General features: G+C 49.6%; 2 protein-coding genes across 20 annotated transcripts in view; both read right to left on the bottom strand.

The window, feature by feature from the left end:
* ZNF384 (zinc finger protein 384) overlaps positions 1-10640 on the bottom strand; it is a 29572-nt gene extending 18932 nt beyond the window's left edge. For 3 of the 18 annotated variants that reach the window (XM_060190166.1, XM_060190173.1, XM_060190167.1), the window contains exons 1-2: positions 10206-10477; positions 9277-9336 (exon numbers count right to left, since the gene is read on the bottom strand). Coding sequence is in view for 1 of the 18 variants with exons in the window: in XM_060190159.1 (XP_060046142.1) it covers positions 9277-9336; positions 9563-9638 (136 nt within the window). In the remaining 17 variants the exon portion in view is untranslated. The other 15 variants (XM_060190160.1, XM_060190158.1, XM_060190157.1 and 12 more) reach the window with 12 other exon arrangements.
* Positions 10641-16968: 6328 nt separating this feature from the next.
* Positions 16969-22697, bottom strand: PIANP (PILR alpha associated neural protein). Of its 2 annotated transcripts, XM_060190153.1 has the most exons (7): positions 22477-22697; positions 22188-22295; positions 20860-20919; positions 20242-20747; positions 19575-19656; positions 18637-18858; positions 16969-18175 (listed from the first exon to the last, which is right to left on the bottom strand). In XM_060190153.1, the coding sequence occupies exons 3-7, from the start codon at positions 20874-20876 to the stop codon at positions 18154-18156; spliced, it is 849 nt and encodes a 282-aa protein (XP_060046136.1). In that variant the 5' UTR covers positions 20877-20919; positions 22188-22295; positions 22477-22697; the 3' UTR covers positions 16969-18153. The 2 variants fall into 2 exon arrangements, with proteins under 2 accessions (XP_060046136.1, XP_007537101.1); XM_007537039.3 differs by lacking the exon at positions 22188-22295 and having other exon boundaries at positions 22477-22689.
* Between the last annotated feature and the right edge of the window lie 2412 nt (positions 22698-25109).

Raw genomic sequence — 25109 nt, 5'->3', positions numbered from 1 at the left:
AATGCTCCAAGTCTCTGATTGTCAGAGAAATGCAAATAAAGACAACAATGAGATACCACTTCACTCCTGCGAGAATGTCATACATCAGAAAAGGTAACAGCAGCAAATGCTGGAGGTCAAAGGAACCCTCCTACACTGCTGCTGAGAATGTCAATTGGTCCAACCTCTATGGAGAACAGTCTGGAGAACTCTTAGAAGGCTAGAAATGGACCTACCTTATGATCCTGCAATTCCTCTCCTGGGGATATATCCTAAGGAACCCAACACATCCATCCAAAAAGATCTATGTACACATATGTTCTTGGCAGCACCATCTGTAATAGCCAAAACCTGGAAGCAACCCAGGTGTCCAACAACAGATGAGTGGCTGAGCAAGTTGTGGTATATATACACAATGGAATACTACTCAGCTGTACAAAATGGTGACTTCACTGTTTTCAGCCAATCTTGGCGGGACCTTGAAAAATTCAGGTTAGTGGTCCGGGAGGTGGCGCAGTGATAAAGCTTTGGACTCTCAAGCATGAGGTCCTGAGTTCGAACCCCGGCAGCACATGTGTCAGAGTGATGTCTGGTTCTTTCTCTCTCCTCCTATCTTCCTCATTTTTAAATAAATAAAATCTTAAAAAAAAAAAAAGAAAGAAAGAAAAAGAAAAATTCAGGTTAAGTGAAATAAGTCAGAAACAGAAGGATGAATATGGGATGATCTCACTCTCAGGCAGAAGTTGAAAAACAAGATCAGAAAAAACAAAACAAAAACACAAGTAGAACCTGAAATGGAACTGGCGTATTGCAACAAAGTAAAAGACTCTGGGGTGGGTGGGTGTGCAGAATACAGGTCCAAGAAGGATGACAGAGGACCTAGTGGGGGTTGTATTGTTATATGGGAAACTGGGGAATATTATGCATGTAGAAACTACTGTTGAATGTAAAACATTAATTCCCCAATAAAGAAATTAAAATAAATAAATAAAAGTTATGGGATAGAGGGGTTGGGCAGGAGCGCAGTGGGTTAGACACACTTGGCGCAAAGAGCAAGGATGAGAATAAGGACCCCGGTTAGAGCCCCTGGCTCCCCTCCTGCAGGGGGGTTGCTTCACAAGCAGTGAAGCACATCTGCAGGTGTCTATCCCTCTATTCTCCCTCTGTCTTCTCCTCCTCTCTCGATTGTTGCCTGTCCTATCCAACATCAATGGCAACAATAACAATAACAACAAGGGCAACAAAATGGGAAAAAATGGCCTCCAGGAGCAGTGGATTCATGGTGTAGGTACCAAGCGCCAATGATAAGCATGGAGGCAAAAATGAATGGAACTGGAGGTAGTCATGCTTAGTGGAGTTAAATAAGGAGGGTTTCACTCACGTGGAATATAGGGAATTGAGACACAAAACGTTGCAAAGAAAAAAAAGTAGCCAGCCTTCTCTAAGACTTTGAGAATGGTCTCTTCCCATGAAGTTTACTCGGCAGTGTATCAGTCAGGAGTTACTTCCCCAAATGCTGGAGCGGGAAAGACAAGCCAGCAGGAAGATGGTACAGGGGGAATATGAGACTGGTGAAGTCGAGAAAAGAAAAACTGGGATGTAAACTACCATCATACTGTTACTAAAGTCAAATGCTATCAAGCTGCAAGTAGGGAAAGAGGACTGGAACTCATGATATGGGTCCCACCGAAGATGAAGAGAAAGATGCCAGATACTAAGATGTTTGCTGCTGGTTAAAAGTAGACTGGGTACAGAAGAGGGGCTTTGAGAAGAGACGAAAGAAACTAAGGAAAAAAGTTCCAACAAAGGAGATGAAGCAAAAAAGCCACTAGCCTAAACAGAACTGTTCCATATCCTTCTCTAGAATTCATCACCTTTTTTGTGATCGCGGAGGTGGCGCAGTGGATAAAGCACTGGATTCTCAAGCATGAGGTCCCAAGTTCAATCCCAGCAGCACATGTACCAGAGTGATGTCTGGTTCTTTCTCTCTCCTCCTATCTTTCTCATTAACATATAAATAAATTATTTAAAAAAAAGAATTCATCAACTTTTCATTACTCTATTAAGCAATTTTCTTTTTTTAAATTTATTTAATTTATTCCCTTTTGTTGCCCTTGTTTTTTATTGTTGTAGTTATTATTGTTGTCATCGTTGTTGGATAGGACAGAGAGAAATGGAGAGAGGAGGGGAAGACAGAGAGGGAGAGAGAAAGACACCTGTAGATCTGCTTCACCAATTGTAAAGTGAATCCCCTGCAGGTGAGGAGCCAGGAGCTGGAACCTGGATCCTTACGCCAGTCTTTGCGCCATGTGTGTTTAACCCACTACACTACTGCCCGACTCCCTATTTAGCAATTTTCTATCAGAGATGCTTAGTTGTCTTTTAAAGTTTTCCCCTTGTAGTCCAGGAGGTGGCCCTGTGGATAAAGCATCAGACACACAAACATGAGGTCCTGAGTTCAATCCCTGGCAGCACATGTACCAGAGTGATTTCTGGTTCTTTCTCTCATTATTAAATAAAATTTTAAATCTCTATTTTTCTCTTGTATATATTTTACTCGTTTAATGAAAGATACAGAAAAGAGACCAGAGCACTACTTGGCTCTGGCTTACAGTAAGGTTGAAGATTGAACCTGGGACTTGGTTCAATCTTCCACAGGTAAAGTCTTACAGGTAAAGTCTTACATAGCCATTATGCTATACCCCCAGGCCCTTAAGACTTACTAATGAAAGAGAACCACAGCATTATTCTGGCACATATGAAGCTGGGGATCAAACTTTGGACCTCATGCTTGACAGTCTAATGCTCCAACTCCCAGGGTCACTGAGACACTTAATTTTCATAAAAATGCAGAAAGCAGGGCACCTTTTTTCTGCCAAGGGCCAGTTGGACACTTTTAACACCATTTTAGAGCCGTACAGGACTACTAACTTACAAATTAGCCCTTATGCAGTCAGGCAGTGCCACACCTGATTAAGTGCACACACTGTAGTGTGCAAGGACCCGGATTCAAGGCCCTGGTCTCCACCTGCAGGGGAAAAACTTTGGAGTGGTGAAGCAGAGCTGCAGGTGTCTCTCTGTCTCTCTCCCTCTCTACTTCCCCTTCCCCTCTCAATTTCTGCTTGTCTCTAACCAGTAATAAATAAAATTTTTAAAAATATATTTGATCCTTTAAAAAGAAAAATTAGCCCTTACTGAATTTTGAGTTCTGCCTGCTTATAGCCTGGGCAGGATCAGACCAAATGATTTGGGGGCCTCATAGGCCCTTGGGCCAGATGTTCCCTGCCCCTGACATGAAAGGAAGCAGAATGGAATCCCAACCTACTCTTTCCTGAAAAGCAACAAAGGAGGAGGAGCAGCAACTCCTCACCAAATCTCTGACCACAACAGCTTCACACCAATGAGACCCTCAGTTAAGTGACCTGAGGAACAACCACAGGCAACTCTCCTGCTCCCAGAGTTATAAAATGCAGACACATGCACTAGTCTTTTCCTCATAAAACTAGTTTTATAAATGGGTTTCTGGTTCCTAAAGTAAGAGAATTTAAACTATTAGGTCACAACTTAAGGGGATCCCATCTTATTTCTCTGAAGAGGCAGGGGTCACATCTTGTTCTTCCCCAGTTCCTTCCTTCCTTCCTTCCTTCCTTTCTTTTTTTTTTTAAGATTTTATTTATTAATGAGAAAGACAGGAGAGCAAGAACCAGACATCACTCTGGTACATGTGCTGCCGGGAATTAAACTCAGGACCTCATGCTTGAGAGTCCAGTGCCTTATCCACTGTACCACCTCCTGGGTCACTCCCAGTTTCTAAGTAAGTAATTCCACATCTAATGAACTGAATGTTAGCATACTATATATACAGATTGTAGAAACAAGGCTAGGGGCTCATACCTTAACCCACTACACCTAACTAACTTCTAGTTGAGAAATAAAGAATGGTAACATATATTGAGAGTGATGTAGAGGATTAGGTTGAAGGGTGAAAGGAGAGCGTAATATATAATTCCCCACTAAAGAGTCAAATTTTCACATCACATTTGGGATGTGAAAATTTGAGCAGAACTGAATCTGGAAATAAGAAAGTCTTCAGATAGGATTCCTATGAACAAGATCCCTCCCCCCAGATATGTTATATTCACATAAACTATCTTAGAAGTGGCTCAGGGGAAGCAGTTTCAGAGAAATATCCCTGTAGATCTTTATAATATGGGCACACGGCGTGATGACAAAACCACCAGCACCACTAACATCTATTAAGTGCTCATGGTATTCATATTAAAGTATTTATATACTTTAATCGCCACAACAAATCTCTGATGTAGGTATTATATCTCTAACTCCTTCCCTCTTTTCTTTCTTCCCCTCCCTTCCTCCTCTACCAGAGCACAGCTCAGCTCTGGCTTATGGTGGTGGAGGAGGACTGAACCTGATACTGAAGCCTCAGGCAAGAGTCTCTTTGCATAACCATTATGCTATCTTTTTTTTTTTTAGATTGTATTTATTGCAGGTGGGGGTAGATAGCTTAATGGCTATGCAAAGAGACCTTCTTGCCTGAGAAGTCCCAGGTTCAATCCCCCATACGACCATAAACCAGAACTTAAGCAGTGCTCTGGTTAAAAAAAAAAAAAAAAATTAATGAAAGAGGAGAGAGGGGAAGGGAAAGAGAGAGAGAGAATCAGAGCATCACTTTGGCATATGCAGTGCCAGGGATAGAACTTGAGACTCATGTGAAGAACACAGCAGGGATCTAAACCCAGACATCAAAAAACAAGTCAGGGAAAAGGGTTCAACAAGAGATCAAAACACCACAACTGAAATACATACTGTTTTGAAATTGTGGCTTGATTCATGAATTACAATTTAAAATAGTTCCAGGTTGGTCCATAGAACTTTTTAGGTGGTTACCAACAGGTAACTGTTTTCTTTTTTCTTTTAGTTTTTTTCTTTTAATATTTATTTATTTATTCCCTTTTGTTGCCCTTGTTTTATTGTTGTAGTTATTATTGTTGTTATTGATGTCCTTGTTGTTGGATAGGACAGAAAGAAATGGAGAGAGGAGGGGAAGACAGAGAGGGGAAGAGAAAGATAGACACCTGCAGACCTCCTTCACCGCCTGTGAAGCGACTCCCCTGCAGGTGGGGAGCCGGGGGCTTGAACCGGGATCCTTACACCCGTCCTTGTGCTTTGCACCACGTGCACTTAACCCACTGCGCTACCGCCCGACCCCCCCAAAAAAATTTTTAAAGACCACTGATATGAAGAAAGTTCATTATCTCCACAAAGCTCCAGTCTTATGATGCCTATGCTAGTGGGGAGGGGAGGGGAGAGGGAGGGGAGGGGAGAGGGAGAGAGAAGGAACCCTAGACTGAGAGGAGGAAGGCATCTATTCTAGCCCCCCAAAACAGGAAAGATATATTAAGTAAAGGAAGACTGCTTACAGATTGAAAATCTAGATTCTAATTTTAACTTCACTGCTGTATCATGCCTTGGTCTATTAATAAAATGGTGTGCTATATTAAGCTGCATGGCCTGGGAGGTGGTGCAGTGGATAAAGTGTTGGACCCACAAGCATGAGGTCCTGAGTTCCATCCCTAGTGTCAACATATGCCAGAGTGATGTTCTCCCCCAACCCCCAACCAAATGCTTTATCCACTGTACCACTTCCCATGTCTGGACAATACATACTTTTCTTTCAAGAGGTCCAAGAAATTACATATTCCCTTTTCTATCTCAAAGAGAAATCTCAGAAGTACTGAGATAAAGGGAAAAGACAATGTTAAACACCACAAAAGACACAGAACTGGATTTCAGCCCTAAGACATGAGTTTTGTACACCAGACCATCCTTCCACGATACTAGCAACTGTGCTGGGATATGGATTTCAACACCTCTAGCAAGTGGTCTCAGGAGACACGTTTAAGACCACCACCTAGGCTGCCATATGACTCCAGTTTTGAGTCTGGCCTCCATCACACTGGGGAAATTTAGTTTCAAGTGTGGTATCTTTCCCTCTCTCCCTTTCTCTATCTGAAAATATTAGCCTGGAGTGGTGAAAGTCCTGATGACTAGAAATAAGAGAAAACAAACAAACAAAAAAAAACCCTTTCCCAGTACTGAGTGCATTTTTCATTACTACGTTTCCAAATAAAGCAGGGTCTTTTCTCAAGGAAATAACATTCTCTCTCTCTCTCTCTCTTTTGCCTTCTTCAGGGTTATTGCTGGGGCTCGGTGCCTGCGAATCCACTACGAATCCACTGCTCCTAGAGGCTATTTTTTCCCATTTTGTTGCCCTTGTTATAGTTGTTTTAGCTGTTGTCGGGTCGGAAAGAGAGAAATTGAGAAGAGGGGAAGACAGGAGGAGAGAAAGATAAGACACCTGCAAACCTGCTTCACCACTTGCGAAGTGACTCTCCCCCCCCCCCCCCCCCCGCAGGTGGGGAGCTAGGGGCTTGAACCAGGATCCTTACGCTTAACCCTTGGCTTAACCCGCTGCGCTACTGCCCAGCTCCCTTTTTAAAAAAATCTTACCAGAGCACTGCTCAGCTCTGGCTTATGGTGGTGCAGGGGATTGAATTTGAGACTGTGGAGCCTCAGGCATGAGAGTCTCTTTGCATAACCATTATACTATCTACCCCCAAAATAACATTCTCTTTATATGAATCTTTACAGTCATGAAATAAGGGTGGGGAAAACAGCATAACGATTATGCAAAAGACCTTCCTGCCTGAGGCTCTGAAGTCCCTGGTTCAATCCCAGCACCACCACAAAGGCTGAGCAGTGTTCTGGTAAAATAAATAAATCAGTAAAGGGGGGGGAATCCCTACAAAGTTTATCTACAGAATCAGATTTTATAGCTACCTAACAACTAAGATTCAGAAATCTCATTGTAGGTCTTAGATCAGTAGATGACTGTAAATTATTTAATACTCTATAGCTGCTTTTCTTTTTTCAAGCCTCATGCTCTGGGCATCACTGAGCCTCAATCAACTCAAAATCAAATACCAGAGCATCAGTCTGGCATATGTGATGCCAGTGACTGACCCTGGAACCTCATGCTTGAGAGTCCAATGGCTTATCCTGTCCTGCTACTCTATGAGTTCCTATTAGAGAAAAAACAGCCCCTTAAAAATTTCAGATGAGACCAGGATGTATGCCACAGACCCTTGAAAATTCACACAGTGATAGAATGGAGACAGCGCAAAGAACACAATGTTCCTGAAAGACAGATGGAGAAATACTTCCATGCGATGAAGATTATTAGGGACAATTAAGGTAAATTACATGAAGACCACATAATTACAAAGGAACTCCCCCAAAGTATCACATCTATAGCCTCCAGCTTAGTAACCATCAACTTGGGGTACTAACAAGAAATGGAGATGCAAAAACCAACCAACTCAAAAGTCAACTACAGAAAGAACTTGACCCACCAACTTCAAATCTCCTGAGAAAAGATTTTTTATTTGCTTTTTTCACCCTTTTGTCGCCCTTGGTTTTTTTACTGTTGTTGTAGCTATTATTATTGATGTTGTCATTGTTGGATAGGACAGAGAGAAATGGAGAGAGGAGGGGAAGACGAAGAGGGGAAGAGAAAGACAGACACCTGCAGACCTGCTTCACTGCCTATGAAGTGACCCCCCTGCAGGTGGGGAGCCGGGAGCTTGAACCAGGATCCTTACGCTGGTCCTTGTGTGCTTATCCTGCTGAGCTACCCCCCCCCGACCCCCAAGAAAAGATGTTATAAGATGTCTGACTGCAGACAAGTTGCAATATTTGTTATGAACTTAACATTAAAAATAATAATCTTTTTTTCCCCCTTGGGAAAGATTTTTCTCAAAGCATCTTTTGCTCATGTTCTAAGAACCTTCAAGAAGGGCCATTCCAATAGGATTCTTGTTGTCTGACACTCTTCCAGATCCAAAACAACTCAAAAGAATTCTGGGTTAAGCACACGTGGAGCGAAGCGCAAGGACAGGCTTAAGGATCCCGGTTCAAGCCCCCGGCTCCCCCCTGCAGGGAAGTTGCTCCATGGCAGTGAAGCAGGTCTGCAGGTGTCTTTCTCTCCCCCTCTGTCATTCCCTCCTCTCTCCACTTCTCTCCGTCCTATCCAACAACGACGACATCAATAACAACAATAACTACAACAATAATAAAAAAAAGGGCAACAAAAGGGGAAATAAGTAAAATAGAATTCTGCTGGAAAGATGATGGCACTATGCCACTGTTACCATACAGCTGGCAACAGGCCCACCAGCACTATGGGACAGACGAACAGTCCAACAGTTCCCTTGGTGTTGCCCATCCCACTCGAAATGAGGGATCTGGTCAATGTGAGGAAGAAATGGAGGAAGATGGGGGCTGTATATGCACTATTCACCATCAACTTGACCCAGGACCCTGTAGGAATGCATTTTGTACTCCAGCCTGGAACTAGATCTTAGCACCTCTAGAACTATAATCTCCCAAACTGAACATATTCAGGTTGCTCAAAATTCTCACATCAGCAGACCTCACAGTTTAAATTCCTCCATATCCACTCAAGACCACTCCGTACAGTTTTATGCCAAACTACCAATGAACAATTTTCTTTCCCGTCACATCAAATTAAAATAACCCTGTAGTAGATTTGAATCGACCTACAGATCTATTACAAATAGCACTGCAATGATGACACACACCCCACACTAAACTCAACTCTCCATGTTGCAAATATATTGTAGAAATACAAATCCATAAGCAATCCCACACAAGCTACATTGGAAGCCAAAGCCCGTTTGACCCAAGCAAGAAATATATATATATATATATATATATATATATATATATATATATATCCCCTCTGAACAGAATGTAAAATCACTGCTAAATAATTTCACTTGAGCATGTCACATTCCCTCCCAATCAGTGGTGGGAGTAGAAGGTGGTGGGGTACAGGACCAACTTTTCACAGAAAAATGTTCTTGGGTGTCCTCAAGAGATTACAGGAGTGCCTGGATACAGCCTTGTGGTTACACAAAAGATTTCCATGCCTGAAGCTCCCAGGTCCCAGGTTCAACCCCTGGCATCACTTTAAGGCAGAGCTAAACAGTGGTCTGGTTAAAATAAAATAAAAAGGAAGGAAGGAAGGAAGAATAGGGAGAAGGGGATATTAGGGAAAAACTGGTTTTATTTCCATAGCATACACAAGTATTACAACTACTATTACTTGAAGAATTATTTACATTGTCCCAAACCCCTTAACCCTACCACCCTCCACCCCCAGCCAGAAAAGTCATTAACTCAAAATTGTCTTACCCTCTCTCTCTCTTCCTCCTGTCGTCTTATTCCTTCTCCTTTCCAGGGCTCCTGAACTTTCTGTAAACAAATTGTCTGGGTTACAGGAGCCAATAAGGATGGAATCACCAGAACAGTGTGGAGAGGTCTGGGAATTTTCTGACAAGTCAGGAGTCAGTCTGGAAGTCAGGCGAGCCCACGACCAACAATACAATAGATGCACAGCTAGTACTGGGGTGCAGTGCCAGCCCCGAGGTGGGTACAGGGGAAATACACCCAGTTCTCAGAAACTAAGATGAACTATCACCAGTGTTGGGGGGTCCACTCCTGGGCTCAGCCACTGATTCCTGGTTCCCCCAGAGTCTCAGGTAAGCAGGGGTCATAGGTCGGAAGAGTTGGGAGAAGAGAAGGGTCCCCGGCCCCGGGCCCGAGGGCTGGCTCAGAGGCCAAGCTGAGGACTGGGGGGGATGCACAAGCCCTGGTGGCAGGCACGGTGCCAGTTCAAGGCCAGCCACTTCCTCTGGCCTCCCCCCACTTCTGCGAGGACTTCGCTCCTGCCTCCCCAAGGCCTTGCGTCAAGGAGCCCCCCTCAGCCGGCACAGGGGTCTCTCTCTCGGGAACCCCAGCTGCTCCCCGCAAACGTCCGTCCCCCCTGAGCCTGCTCCAGGGAGCCTCCTCCAGAGGTGGCCCCCCACGCCTGCCTTTGAGACCCCTCTTTGGGACGCCCCTCCTCCCCCTCCTGGGAGCTGAACTCTGCCACCCACCAGACAGACACCCGCCCCCTAGGCCCCCCCATCGCCCGCTCCGCCGCAACCACTTCCGGTTCCGGGACGGACACACATACAGGCGCATCGTGGACCCCCCCTTCCGCGTCACTCCCCCCAAGGGAAAAGGGGAGGGGGAGGAGCAGAGCAGCGGGCGCGCGCCGGCTGAAGCGGCGCGAGACTCACCCGGAGGCGGCAGCGGAGGCTGTGGCGGGGCCAGAGTCAGAGCCAGAGCAGAGCGCGGGAGGGGCGGCGCTGGCAGGGCGAGCAGGGACTCAGGAGGGAGGGAGGGCCGGCGGGGGCGAGGGGCGGGGGGCGAGCGCGAGGCGGAGCGCACGGGCACGCACGCCAGGCGCAAGACAGCCTCGCACACTCGCACGCTCGGAATGCGCGCGAGACACCCGCAGGGCGGGGGCGCGAGGCGGTGGGTGGCCCCCTGCTCCCCTCCCGCCCCTCACACTCACCCGGAAGTGGTGCCGCGGCTCGTGCTCCCGAGACCCCGAAGTCCTCCACACCCCCCTTCTTCTCTCCCTCCCCCCACTGGCTCGAGGTCGAGCCGCCGCGGAGGAGGCGGGAGCACCGGAAACGAAAAGGGGGGGTAGGGAGGGAAATAGCAATGGGGGGGAAGAGCAATGATGGGGAAATGAAGGGGGGGGGGGAGGCATGCGAAGGTCGAGTCACTTCCGGGGGCGGCCTGGTGGCTTCCGGCGCCGCGGGCAACTCAGGGCGGAAGTGACGCCAGATGGGGCGAAAGTGGCCGCTTCTCCGGGGCGCGATCGAATCTCACTGGAAGTGACTTCACAACGGAAGTGAAAGCAGTTCGGTGGAGGGCCGAAGCTAAGTAAGGCTGGCGCACAGCGGAGCCGGGCTTCGGGAAGGGACTTATGGGGAAGTGGGCGGGTGTATGTGCCGCAGGTTCATGAATTATGCATCAAGGTACTAGGGAAGGTGTGGATTAAAAGACTAGGCCCCTCCGACCTCCTGACATTTCCTTTCCAGGATGTCTCCATCTTCTGAACGTGTGGAAAGGGGAGAGATATGTCACTTTTCTGAGGTCCTTACTTAGGCTTAGTGACGTCCCCATGCCAGCAGAATCGACCCTTGTTCCCCTCCCGCCTTTATTTTTTTCAGTTCTCCTTACCCTCTCCACTTGTCTCCTCATCCTGCTGTGTATAGCATCTGTCACTACCTGACATTTGCTGCCCACCCCTTCCCGGTAGAACTTCTGTTTAGCCAAGCAAGAGCTTGGATATAAACGGGCACTGAATCTGAGTTGTTTTTCTGGAAGCCTCCAGCCAATTGCTCCGAATACATAAAGGTCCCTTCCTCTGAATCTATACCTATTGTCGCTGTTTTAACTGTTTCGTAGATTTGATGCAGCAAGATTGTTGAGACACGCACTGCATCTTGCCCCGTTCTTTTCTAAGCATATAGTAGATGCTTATTTGAGTAAATAAATGCTATGAGCAGCCAGAATTACTCTGGGCTGAACTAAAAAAAAAAAAAAATTATTTAGTAACTAGTGAGGGAGAGAATGAAAGAACTGAGCATCACACTGGAGTGTGTATTACCGAGGATCAAACTGAACTCTATTTTGATTGAATTGGAATTCAAGTTCCTCCTGTTTAACAGTAATAACCTCTTGCTTAAACAGCAAAATAACTGCATGGACATAATGATCATTTTATGGATGTGAAAACAGTATTCTGAAGATTTAGGGATTCTTTTCCTCCAGGATCATAATAAGGAAGTAGCAAAGAACATCTAGCAATAAACATTTTAATTTAAAATGTAAGTGAAAGGTATGTATCTTTGTCTTGTAAGTGTAATTTGTATTTTTTTAAAGTGTCTGCCCTGTGTCCCTGGCTCTTATACTTGATATCTTTGATCTGTCTACTTTCAAAACAAGTTGTTGGGGCCAGGTGGTGGCACACCTGTTTGTGCACATGTGTTACAATGCCCAAGGACCTAGTTTCAAGCCCCCGGCCCCTACTTGCAGATGTCTCGCTGTACCCCCCCCCCTCTCTCTCTCTCTCACTCTGTTCTTCCCCCTTCCCCTCAATTTCTGGCTGTCTATCCAATAAATAAGAAAAGAAACAGTTGTGCTCAGAGAACTCTTGAATCCAAAAGACGGGAGTCTAACGTTCTTTCTGCTGAGAAAGAGAGCATTGAGAGCACCAGGGATGACACTGGGGAGCTCCATGTATGGTAGAGTGGTGCTGTGGGAGTTTTCCTCTCTCTCTGCCAATTTCTCTCTCAAAAAGTAAAGAATAATGATCTTGGGGCCCATGGAGGTCTGCTGGACTTGTGAATCTATAACTTTGGGTCCCTTCACAAGAGGTGAAGCCAGTCTGCAGGTGTCTTTCTCACCCCCTCTATGTTTTCCCCTCCTCTCTCGATTTCTCTTGTCATATCCAGCCACAACAGCAATAACAACAATAAAAATAACAACAACGTGGTCTGGGAGGTGGCACAATGGATAAAGCATCAGACTCTCAAGCGTGAGGTCCTGAGTTCAATCCCGGCAGCACATGTACCAGAGTGATGTCTGGCTCTTTCTCTCTCCTCCTATGTTTCTCATTAATAAGTAAAATCTTTAAAAAAAAAAAAAAAAACAAGGGCTGCAACAAAATGGGAAAAGTGGCTTCCAGGAGCAGTGTATTCGTAGTGCAGGCACCAAGCCCCAGCAAGAACCCTGGAGGCAAAAAAGATAATAATAATAATAAAAATAGTGGTCTGGGAAGTGGTGTAGTGGATAAAGCATTGGATTCTCAACCATGAGGTCCTGAGTTCGATCCCCAGCAGCACATGTACCAGAGTGATGTTCTTTTTCTCCTATCTTTCTCATGAATAAATAAATAAATAATATATATATATATATATATATATTGGTTCACCGCTTGAGGAAAAAATAAAATATAGGAGCCAAGTGGTGGCGCACCTGCTTGAGTACACCTATTACAATGCACAAGGTCCCAGGTTCAAGCCGCTGGCCCCCACCTGTAGGGGAAAAGCTTTGCAAATGGTGAAGCAGTGCTGCAGGTGTCTCTCTGTCACTCAGTCTCTATCACCCCCTTCCCTCTTGATTTCTGGCTGTCTCTCTCCAATAAATAAAGATAATTAAAATTTTTTTTAAATAAATAAAGATGGCCAGGTGGTGGCACACCTGGTTGAGCACACATGTTACAATGTGCAAGGACCCAGGTTTGAGTCCCCTGTCCTCACCTATAGGGGGAAAGCTTCAGAAGTGGTGAAGCAGGGCTGCAGGTGTCTCTCTGTCTCTCTCTATCACCCCTTCCCTCTTGATTTCTGGCTGTCTCTATCCAATAAATAAAGATAATAAAAAAATTTTAAAAAAAATAAAGAAACAAAGAACTGAAAGAAAATAATGGGGGCCGGATTAAGGGCCGAATTCTGATGGCCAGGGAAGGTCACTGGTTACGGGCCTAAGTGGGGACCTCAGAAAAGTGACACATCTTTCCCCTTTTCACATGTTCCAAATATGGAGACCTGGGGGCTGGGCAGTGGTGCAGGGGGTTAAGTGCACATGGTGTGAAACGGAAGGACCCACATGAGGATCCCTGTTGGAGCCCCTGGCTCCCCACCTGCAGGGGGGGTCACTTCTCAAGCAGTGAAGCAGGTCTGCAGGTATCTGTCTTTCTCTCCCCCTCTCTGTCTTCCCCTCCTCTCTCCATTTCTCTCTGTCCTGTCCAACAATGACGACAGCAATAATAACAATGATGACAGCAATAATAACAATGATAAACAACAAGGGCAACAAAAGGGGAAAAATGGCCTCCAGGAGCAGTGGATTTGTAGTGCAGTCTCATTGATAACCCAGGAGGCAAAATAAATAGTAAATAAATAAAATTTTAAAAGATGGAGGTCTTCTGGAAAGGAGATGTCAGGAGGTCAGAAGGGCCTAGTCTTTTAATCCACACCTTCCCTCGTACCTTGATACATCATTCATGAACTTGCCTCAGGTGGGGTGCTGGGGGTATCTGTGCACCAGTCCCTGCTCTTTGAACTATGTGCGCCCAACCCGGTGCACTACCTCCCGGTCCCCCGTTTGTTTGTTTTTAAGTACTGTATGACCCCAGGAGGTAGCACAGTAGCTAGGGCATTGGACTGTCAAATATGAGGTCCTGAATTTGGTGGTTGGCATCACGTGCCAGAGTTATATTCTGGTTCTCTCCCATCTCTCTCTCTGTCTCATAAATAAGTAAATCTTATAAAACAGAAGGGAGGGGAGTGTAGGCAGATAACATACCTGGTTGAGCACACATGTTACAGTGTGCAAGGACCTGGGTTCAAGCCCCCAGTCCCTGCCTGCAGGAAGCTCCACAAATGGTGGAGCAGTGGTGCAGGTGTCTCTCTTATCTCCCCTTCCCTATTTCTCTTTTCAAAATAAATAAAATATTCTTAAATGATAAAAAAAAAAAAAAACTGTGACATGGGGCCAGATGGCAGTGTATCTGGTTAAGAGCACACATAGCAGGGTGAAAGTATCCAGGTTCTAGCCCCTGGTCCTCACCTGCAGGGAGAAAGCTTCAGGAGCAGTGAAGCAATGCTGCAGGTGTCTTTCTGTCTCTTTTACTCTCTATCTCCCCCTCCCCTCTTGATTTCTGGCAGTCTCTAACCAACAAATAAAGATAATTAGAAAGATTTAATTCATATGACATTAAGGGTTTCACATCTAAGAGGGAGAAGCCAGAGCACCACTCAGTAAATGTGGTACTAGGAATCAAACCAGAAACCTGAGGTGTGCAAGTCCTACGTTCCACCCATTGAGGCACAGAAGTAAGTTTTTAAGGTCTCCAAATGCCTTGGAGTTTTCTCTTTAGAGAATTAAGTGTGGGTCGCAGGGGGGAGGAAGGTTGTTAAATTTAGCCTGAGATTTTCCATCTGGCACTCTGTTTCCATCTTGAATCACTTCTACACCCTGAGCTCTGCCTGGGAAATCCCTCCTCCTGGGGGCTTCCCCATTCCTGGTTTGGTCTGAACCACACTGATAAGCATTCCAGAAAAAAAAAAAAAAAAAGCTTCAGAGAAGCCTGGCTGAGTCATGTGACACACAGCTCAAAAGGAGAAACAAGTAGAGAGATCCCCTTGGAGCCCAGCATCTGTGACTTCCAAAAACCAAAGCATAGTGTGCCATCTCAGATCTCAGCCTGCCACCAAGTAGCAACTCTCAGCTCTAGTGCTGGCAGCCTTCTGAGAACCACCAAGTTCTTAAGATTTGTCCCTTAGTGCCTCATGACAGGGTTAGCATGATGCTGCCATTTAGTTCAGGTTAGTGTTTCTTTGGGACAACTCAGGAGCCTGGGTGGGCTCCTTTCTCCTCTCTTTTCCTGCCATTTGACTTTCCAGGAGCAAGCAGGGCATTTAGGGAGCAGCAACAAGTGAGGATTTCCAGTGTCTGGCTGGTGTATTTTAATTTATTTAAATTTAGAGAGTCAGCAGTCCAATCAGGGAATCATTAATTCCCTCTTCATTAGGGGCCTTGGTGAATGCCTTTTGCATATGGATGAGCCATAGGGTCACACTGTTCCCCTGGAGAGAGACATTTGGAGAAGGTGACAGAGCCAGGTGTGCCCTCAGGCACGTGAGCCCCTTCCCCACCACCCCACTATCACCTGACAAGGACTAGGCTCCTGTGAGGAAAGCAGGGAAAGATTAATGAGCCTCCTGCAGCAGCCATCATCAGGGGCTCCTGCAACATAACCCCTCTCCCTGCACCCCTGCCTTTTCAGTTGCTAGGGAAGGTTCCTGCCCCGCCCCCCAATCCCCCCTCCTTGGGCTGCCCAGGGATGGGGAGGGTGGTGCCTCAGCAGCTTGTTTGCCTCACACCTCTGCTTTCAGGTGACTTGTCACTGCTACTTTTCTCCATAGCAGTCTGTCTTTTTCTTAGGAAGTCTGACGCCTCAAGTGTACATCCTGCTCTGGTCCCATGAAGTACATCTCCCCGCTTCCCACTCATTAGGTGCACTGTGTAGACTCAAACACACTTCCCTGATGATGCAGCAAAAGCTCCCCAATGCCTAAAACACACCTACCAACACATCTGCAGGCCACCTCCAAGCTGCAAGGATCTGATGATGGCAGAGGTGGATGGAGGCAGACGGAGGCTAGGCACCCAGACTGCCCTCAGGCACAGCAATCGCCTCTGCTCCCCAGAGCTACCCCCTATTTCCAGGGAGCAAGTGGGGCACAGATGGGGGTGGGGGAAGAAATGAGAACTGAGTGGTTACTATGGCAACAGAGCCTAGCAACAGCCCAGAGACTGCTGTGTGGGCTTTTACAGGGCTGTGGGGAGAGTCATACCTGAACTGAGGGCTCAGGGGTTACTGATCTGAGCTGGGCAGCATGTGTTCCCTCTCTCAGATACACCCCTCCATGCCACCCCCACAGTCCAGAGAGAGCAGAGTGGAGGAAGCTAATGACAGTTAACCACAGAGCTTTGAATGCTGCGCAGCTTTTGGGGGGGGGAGCTGTGGATGGGGGCAGGTTAAGGAGCAGGGCTGAAAATAAACCAAGTGAGGCAGCCTTTTCTCTTCTTACTCTATCCTTCTCTTTTCCCCCCTTAATTTGTCTCATCAGTTCTCTTTCTCTGTGTGTGTGTGTGTGTGTGTGTGTGTGTGTGTGTGTGTGTGTTCATTCCAGTGCCTTCCCTGTCCTTCTGGTCTCTCTTGATGTCCACCTGCTAGGAGCAAGCAGGCCACTCTTCCAGGTTCTCTCTGGCATCTGCTGCTCCTGGTCAGGACCGCCCCCTTCAGTTCCTCTGCTTTCTACCTTCCATTCCGCCTTGAGTCCGAGTTCCTAAATCTGAACACCAGGTCAGAGAAAGTCAGCTCCTGTTGGATCTGGGGTGGGGTCTCCATCCATCCTTTAGCCTCCTCCCTCTTCCCTTTTTTCTCCAGGGCCATGAGGCAGGACCAGGGGACCTGGGTATCTTGCAAAGGCTTTATTTGAAAATTCTGAAACTTAACATCCCACAAGAATTCAAGATTATCACCACAAGAAGAAGAGATAATACAAAAATATATATCACAGCATAGGAGCCAGGTAAGAGAAGACAAAGGAAGGAAGGAAAGTGGAAGGAGAGAGGGAGGTGAAAGGAGGGAATGTAGAAGAACAGAGGAGGGAAAAAAAGGAGGGAAGGGGGGTTGTAGATTGGGAGACAAGCTCCCGATGGCCTTGAACCAGCTGGTCCAGTCCCTGGCAGCCTAGGCAGAGTTAGGGGGTGCCCTAAGGGAGGCTGGGAAGTGGGGGACTGGCTCAGGGGGCTCTGAATTCCAAACACACACACATACACACACAGCCAGACAGACAAGAAAAAAAGGAATGGAGGAGGAAGGGATGGGCACAGGAGGAGCCCCTTTCTCAGGTAGTGCAGCAAATGACTCCCCAACCCCCCCACCACCACAGGACAACTTAGCAGGGGGAGGGGAACAGGGAGGGTTTGGGACCTCACTACCCCCATTCCCATGGGGGAACCCTCAGGGTAATGACAGCACCCTGGAAGCAGGGTGGGGGAGACGATGACACACAGGACATGAGAAGGGGTGGAACCATGGTAGATGGGGGCATGAGAGCCCTCAGCCCACCTCCCACCCCCCTCAAAGGCAGCATGCAGGGGCCACAGAGACCAGACCAGTGGGTGTTCATGAGGCTACAAGTGAGCATGACACACACACAACAAGGTGACATAGGGCAAAGGGACACACATGACCACTGAGCAGCCCAGCCAAGCATGGAGTGACATGGAGTGAGAAATGGGAAACTCAGGGAGACCATGAGAGACAAGTAGAGGGAAAGATGCGGGGCAGGGGTGAGGCAGAAGACCGCTGTACAAGAGCAGGACTATGTGCAATTTCATGTGAGTGTGCAAGGCTTTCATGTGAGTGTGTGCGCGGGGGGGTGGGGGGGGGCTGGGCCGCAAATATGTGAAGCCCCCCACCTAAATGAGGGTGAGCAGGCTCACCTATGGGAGCCAGTGGGTGTTCTGGGGGGTTTTCAAGGGCAGGTGCTGGGAGCCATCACCCCAGCTCCCACAGCTGCCCCACCCTCAGTGAGGTGGGGGCTGTGCTGGCCCCTTGGCCTCCTCCTTGGCGGCACCCCAATACGGGGGGCATCACAGATTCACCAGGGGGATCCTGAGAGGAAGAGGGAAAGGGCAAAGTCAGGAACTGAGGGGTAGGGCCAGGGAGACAGCATGGTAGTTCTGCAAAGAGATTTTTGCCTGAGGCTCCAAAGTCCCAGGTTCAATCCTCAGTACCACTGTAAACCAGAGTTAAGCAGTGTTCTGGTAATAATGGTAATAATAATAATAAACAACTGAGGGCTAAGACATTGTCTTAAGGGGCAAAAATGGGGGGTTGGTTTCCAAGGGGCAGAGGTGCAATTACACAGCAGCACAAAAGCAAGACAGAGCCAGGAAAGCAGGGAAGGCTGGCTCCCTGCCAGAGAGGGGCTGGTGCAGTCCCTGTGGGAAGGCCAGGGCCCAGCCTCCACCTCCCCCACCAACTCCCAGGAGAGAACACCCCCAGCCTCAGCTTCTGAGACCTACTAAGCCTCCTTCCCACCCTGCCCTCCCACCCTTTGTCCCCACCCTCACCGGTTCATCTGGAAGGCTGGAGCCCCCTTGGGCTGGGGCATCCCAGGCCTGGGTCCCCCTCGGGGCTCCTCGTGGTCAGGGGTCGGGGTGGGCGAATCCCCGAAGGCCCCCAGCACAGTGACCCCAGCAGGAGACAGGTCTGTCAGTGGCTGCTGGCTCTCCTCCTGCCTCAGGGCACCTTGCTGGCCGGAGGGTCTGCGTCGCTTCTGGCTACGGTCCCAGCTGGGGCAGGAAGGAAAGAGGTCCTCTCACTCTCCAGAAGACCTCCACTGGGGCAGCAGTACTCCTCACCCCCAGTCTCCCTCAGCCACCCCCAAACACCCTGCATAAGAGAGACTGTTCTCTTCCAAATTCCCTTCACCCAATCCCCTAAGCGCCAAAAGTGACTAGAAAACCACTTCCCTGGACTCCCCCTTCCAAGAGCTGGGGGTCTGAAGCATTTTCTGGATCCAGCCCACATGCCCCCCACCAGAATTGTTCCCGCCCTCTGGTAGACCCAGCAGGGCCATTTCTCTTGTCAGCAGGTGCCTGGCACATGGAGGTCAAGTTCAGAGTCAGCACACCTGAATCTAATGACTGAGTAAAGTGTAAGGGCCAAGTGACCCCATATTAAGTGTAACCAAAGAAAGCTCTGGCTCCTCTCACCCCTCCACAGGGAGTCCTAAGAAGGGGGACTTCGGACTGGAGCCAGGATTTCTCTATCCAGGTGGAAACATCTCCAGGTGGACACCCCCCCCCCCCCCCGCCGCCAACTATACCCCTGTGCCCATGAAGATCATACCTCCTCTGGAAGAAAGGAGCTGCCTCTTCTTCCACCGACCCCCCCCCCAAAGTCCCTGTCTATCACTTCCAAAACTGCTGCCTGGATCCTTGCCACCCCTCCCCCCAAGCACTCAGTCCCTCTCCCCTCCCTGCCAACACCCTTCCCCCCAGTTTACCAAAACTTGAAGATGATGCCAGTGGCCACCAGAACAATTATGATGGAGATGGTGATGGTGACGTAGAGCTGGGGGTCCACACCTGGTGGGGTCAGGGAGGAGAGTTTCAGGGAGGTTTGAAGTAGAGCCAAGGTGTGTGTGTGAGGGGGGTGGGAAAGTCAGGCTGTATGTGAGCCAGTCTGGCCCCCCTTTCTGCATCACTGGAATTCCCACCACACCCCCTTTCTCAGCAGCAGTTCTCTCTGGGTCCTTCAGCTCTTTTCCTCATAAATCCTTCCTCTCTGCTTTCCAGAATCTTCTGTGTCTGAGTGATGTGTATCCCAGTATGCTGGGGGGAGAGGAGGAGACTCTGAGATGGGAGAAATGGTCTCCTTATGCACATCCATCTCAGCCCTGGCCCAATCCCAGGCCAACAGCCCTGCCCCAACAGTTCCTGAGCTGGGAGTGGCCTTCTTGGGTGTCCCTGTCTGTCCCCAGGGTCTTGCTCATGCCAGTTCCTGGATGGGGTCTGGCCTGCAGGCAGGAGACCCATTCACTATCCTGAGCCTGTGCCCCAGCACTCATGAGGCAGAGTCACCTCTGGCTGACTCCACACCTCTCTCCACCCTGTGCCTAGAACCTGCCACCTCCCACCTGTCTGGATGGGCAGCCTCCCCCCTCCACTCACCTTCACTGCGGCCCCCGAACAGGAATGGCCGGAGGGTGGCAGGTGCCTCTCCCAAGATGAGGCCATCTCCATCCCCCCGCATGGAGTCTGAGTTGGGGTGGGGAGTAGCCAGTCCATGGGGGGCCGCAAAGCCGTAGTCATGAGGCAGGAAGCCGGGGTTGGCAGAGTTGGGGTCTCCATCCTCTCGAGACACGGTAGGGCCCCAGACAATAGCCCAGGGGTACTGGGACGATGGCGGCCCCTCCTCAAAGCCTGATGGGGTGGCAGGAGGAGCTGTGCCTGGCAGGACTTGTCGTCGGGACCGTGGGAGCCGGGATGAGCGGCTTGGTGGGGGTGCCCGCTCCCACACACACACATGGCGTGGGGCCGAGGGGCCTCCCCGGGCACATGGGGGCCGGGCTGGTGTGGGTGGGGTTCGAGGGGAAGAGGAGGCCTGAGCAGGTGTCGTGAGGGGCAGCAGCAGCAGTGGCCAAAGAGGAAGAAGACGAGACAGCAGCAGGGCAGGCCTGCAGGGGGGAGACAGGTGTGGGAAGTGGGGGCTCCTGCCCAGCCCCCCTCTGCCCAGGATGGAAGGCCTAGGCCATCCAGGAAAAGAACAGGCCTCAGTGCCAAACTCACCACATTCTGGACTCCATGTCCGAGAGCTTCCTCAGCCGTGACCCAGATTTCCAGCTCTTACTGGGGGAGAAAGTGGCTGGTTACCTCCCAGCTCTGTCTCTAGGGGTCCAACAGCCCCCCTGTCCCTTCTCCAGGCCCCCCTGTGTCACTGCTGTCTGGTCCCCTCTGAGGGGGGGGGGGACAAACCTAGAGGCCTTTCCAGGCTGGTCCAGCAACCCCCCAGCCCCTCACCATAGCCTCCCAGGTCCTGGTCCCCCCCAACCCAGGGTCGACTCTCACTTCTCTGGCTTCCTTTCTTCTCACTTCCTCTGCCTACAGCTCCAAGCTTTTCTTGGATCTTAATTTAGAGTCAAGAACCTTGTGATTTCTTGAGCACCTACCGCGAGGGAGGGAGTCTGGGAGTGCGGGAGGGAAGGGAAAGTCAATCAGAGAGAGAGAGAGAGTATGCACAGGGGGCACCCTAGCCTGTGTATCCCACGTGTCTTGCAAGTTGTTTCTCTCATAGCTGGGCCTTGGGAACCTGCATCTTCAGGAAGAAAAGGAGATGAAGAGAGGGGAAGAAAGTGGGTGGGAGAAACACTATAGAATCTTGCTTTTATTCTGTGTTTAATCATCAAAGACATGGGTGCCCTCCAGAAGGGAAGTGTAGTCAGGGAGAGGCATCCCCTCACACGTGGCTCCCCTGGGCAAGGCATCCCTAGAGCTTTGAGCGAGGAAGGCCATGTTCTCAGAACTGAGGAGGGCACAGGTGAGAGTGGGCAGAGGCTGGGGGCCAAAGGCAGCTGGGAGTGAGCAGTGAGAAGAAGGGTGAGGAGTCAGCTGTCCTAATGCAGGCTGGTGGGCCGGAGAAGATCCTGAGGGTGCTGGGCCCTCAGAGGACTAGTGAATGCTGAGAGCCCCCCTCCCAAGAGAAGGTCAGGAGGTAACCTGTGAAAGGGCCAGGGAGCACAGGAAGCAGAGAAGGGAGGAGAGAGGAGGAGCCCTGGGATGGGGGCAAAGGGATGGCAGTGAGCAGGGGCTGTGAGCTGCGGACACAGCAGCAAAGATGGAGGGAGGGGCTGGGGAATGTGTCTCTGTGAGGCTGAGGACAAGGGATGGAGGGAGGATGGAGGGAGAGCAGGCGTGCAGGGAGCGAACCAGTGGAGCGGGAAGGGCTGGTGGGGACATCCCAGCTCCAGGAGTCCCTGGCCTCTCTGCTTTGTGTAGTCCCTCACCCCCAAACCCATGTCAACTCCAGTTCCGGGACCCCCACACCCTGGGGTGCCACCCCCTCCAGGAAGCCCACAGTCCCCCAGGCACCTCCCCCACTCTTGAGGTGCCTCACCGACCTGTTGTGCGCAGGAGAGGAACCGGGGTGGGGCTGGGGTCTGGGGGGGGCTGATGGGATCCCCTCCTCAGCATCCTTCCCCCCACCTGCCAGAGCTCCCAGGATGGAACTGGGGGGAACAAGAGCAGGGAGGCGGGCCAGGCGCTGGGAGGGGGCGTTGGGGAGCGCCCCAGGGCCTCAGGCAGGAGGAGGATTGGGGGCCCCTAGGAGGGGTGCTGGCTGCAGCGGGAGCGGCAAAGCATGGGGCGGCCTGAGGAGGGGGGCTCCGGGCTGGGGTTTGGGTGCCTCACCTGCATGGCGTGGTGGATGCAGGCACCCTGGGCGGTGCGAGGCTGGGGGGGCGCGGGCGGGGCGCAGGGCATGGTCGGGGGTGCTGGATGGAGGCCAGGGTGGGTGCCCAGGGCGCTGGGCGGTAGGAGATGCGTGGCCAGGCTGGTGCGGCTGCTCCTCCGCTCTCAGCGCCGCCTCCCCCTCCCGCCTGGAGGCCACACACGCTTTAACCCTCCGTCTGCCGCGCTGCGGGATGCCCGTCTGTGCAGAGCCAGGTGGGGGAGCCCCTACCCCATCACCCCAACTCCATGAGCACCCATGGTCGCCCAAGACTCCAGAGTCCTCCACTTTCACCCTGGTGGAGAGTGATGGGGGGATGGGGGCTGCAGGGTGGAGGGTGGAGGGGAGGATCTCCTCCCATGCTTGATCTTCCCTCTAGTGTGATTCCCCCATGCTACCTGGGCCCTGGCTCTATCAACACATTTGGGAACAGCCCAACAGGCCTTTGTAGTAGGCAGAGCCAGGTGCATTACTCAGCTTTTCTCAACTCCTTCCATATGTGGCCAGCCCCCTGTAGACACTCTGAAGTCGTCTCCTGCCACACTGCCCTGGTCTGCGGTCAGTCCCAGGCCTCTTGGAGCTTCACAGGGCCTGGGGCAGGTGCCCCTAACTTTTTGATGACTCATTCTTTTCACCGAAATTTCACTTAGCGCCTTTGACACCACAACCTCTTTAAAAGGATTTTATCTGCCTATTAATGAGGAAGAGAGATAACCAAAGCTTCACTCCAGTACATGCACTGCTGGGGATTCAACCCCAGAGCCTCATGCTTGAGAGTCCAATGCTTTGTCCACTGTGCCTCCCCCTGGGCCACCCTCCCTGTCTTAAGTAGCCTCCCTGCCCTTACTTCCACCCTGTCCCTCTCTGTCACATGATCTCCCTCCTTTGGAGCTCTGGAACACCCCATTCCCCTAGGTCCCCTCCCACCTATGTCATAGGCTTTTCCTTCTCTGTAGGCTGTTTGACCTCTACTGTTAGGATTTAGTCCTTGGGTCTCTTTCTACAATCTCTGTGCAGTGATGTCATCCAGTCCCTGGCCTTAAACACTATGTAAATGTCAGCAAGTATTCAATGGATGTGCTAAGGTCCAGGCTCATCTCTTCAACAGCCTACTTAATGTCACCATGAGGGTGCCTGGTGGCCATTTCAGGCACATGTAGCCAATGTCTTGGATTCTCCCTCCACCAGTGCACGTTTCTTCCCCATGTCCTCCATCCTGGGATAAGATGAGTCCTCCATGTTCAGGCTGCAAACCTAGAAAATAATACCTCGGGGCTGGGTGGCAGCGCATCGGGTTAAGCACACGTGGCATGAAGCACAAAGATGGGAATAAGGATCCTGGTTCGAGCCCCCGGCTCCCCACCTGCAGGGGAGTCACTTCACAGGTGGTGAAGCAGGTCTACAGGTGTCTGTCTTTCTCTCCCCCCTCTGTCTTCTCCTTTCTCCATTTCTCTTTGTCCTATCCAAAAATGATGACATCAACACAACAACAATAACAACAGTAAAACAAGAGCAACAAAAGGGAAATAAATAAATTAAAAAATATAATACCTCTCCCCCACCTCTCTTGTCAGTTTGATAGGACAGAGAGAAACTGAGAAGAGAAGGGGAGATAGGAAGAGAGAAAGAATGAAACCTGCAGTACTTGTTTCACTGCTGGTGAAGCTTCCTCCCTGCAAGTAAGGACCAAGGCTTGAATCCAGGTCCTTGCCACATGGTAATGTGTGTACTTAATCAGGTGCACCATAGCTCAGCCCTCCACCTTTTACTTTTCTCACTGAACCCATCCTGCATCTACCAATAATTCTCCAGCAAGTCCTGTCAGCTCTGCATCCGAAATAAACTCTAAATCCATTCTCTTTTTTTCCCCACCTGTGCTATGATCAGCCTGATCCAAGGTATCTTCTCTCATCTATGATATACTTCTAGCTGGTCCCTTGCTTCTGTCCTTGCCTTTTACAAACTAGCTGGCAATATCAAATGAAATCTTTAAAATCAAAACCATGTCATGCCCTTCACTGCTTAAGATGCCTCCGTGGTTTTTCATTTTGCTTGGAATAAGCCTGAGAACTCCTAGGTAGGAAAGAGCCTTCAGCTTGCACTGCTCCTCATAAACAATGTTCCTGCCAGATCCCACCTCATGATTTTCCAGAACATCTGACATCATTCCTCGCCCCCCTCCCGCCATCTCTGCACCTTCGGCTCTACTCAGCCTCCCCCTCACCTGCTCCCTCCTGTGATGTAGCCACTTGTTCTACTTCATCAACATCTTCACTATCTTAGGCAAACCCCCCACTCTCTGCATGGCCTCACATTTGTTTATTTACTCTTTGTTATCAGCCTATTTCCCCCCTCCCCCCCACCAACATACACCAGAGGGTAGAGATCACATTTGTCTTTTAAAAAATGCCTTATTTATTTATTTATTTTATCATATTTATTTATTTATCTTCCCTTTTGTTGCTCTTGTTTTTTTATTGTTGTGATAGTTATTAATGTTGTTGTTATTGATGTCGTCATTGTTAGATTGGACAGAGAGAAATGGAAAGAGGAGAAGACAAAGAGGGGAGAGAAAGATAGACACCTGCAGACC

Source organism: Erinaceus europaeus, chromosome 4, assembly GCF_950295315.1.
Source record: "Erinaceus europaeus chromosome 4, mEriEur2.1, whole genome shotgun sequence".
Lineage (NCBI taxonomy): Eukaryota > Metazoa > Chordata > Mammalia > Eulipotyphla > Erinaceidae > Erinaceus > Erinaceus europaeus.
Note: the sequence above shows the minus strand (reverse complement) of the source record. Positions and strands in the feature narration are given on the sequence as shown.

Bases quoted from the DNA above. Each gene is read 5' to 3' on its own strand.
- PIANP (XM_060190153.1), bottom strand. The intron at 19,657-20,241 runs GTGAGTGGAGGG...TGACCCCACCAG, and splicing joins GTTCGGGGGCCGCAGTGAAG to GTGTGGACCCCCAGCTCTAC. The intron at 18,176-18,636 runs GTGAGGGTGGGG...TCTTCCTCTCAG, and splicing joins CCAGCCTTCCAGATGAACCG to GATCCCCCTGGTGAATCTGT.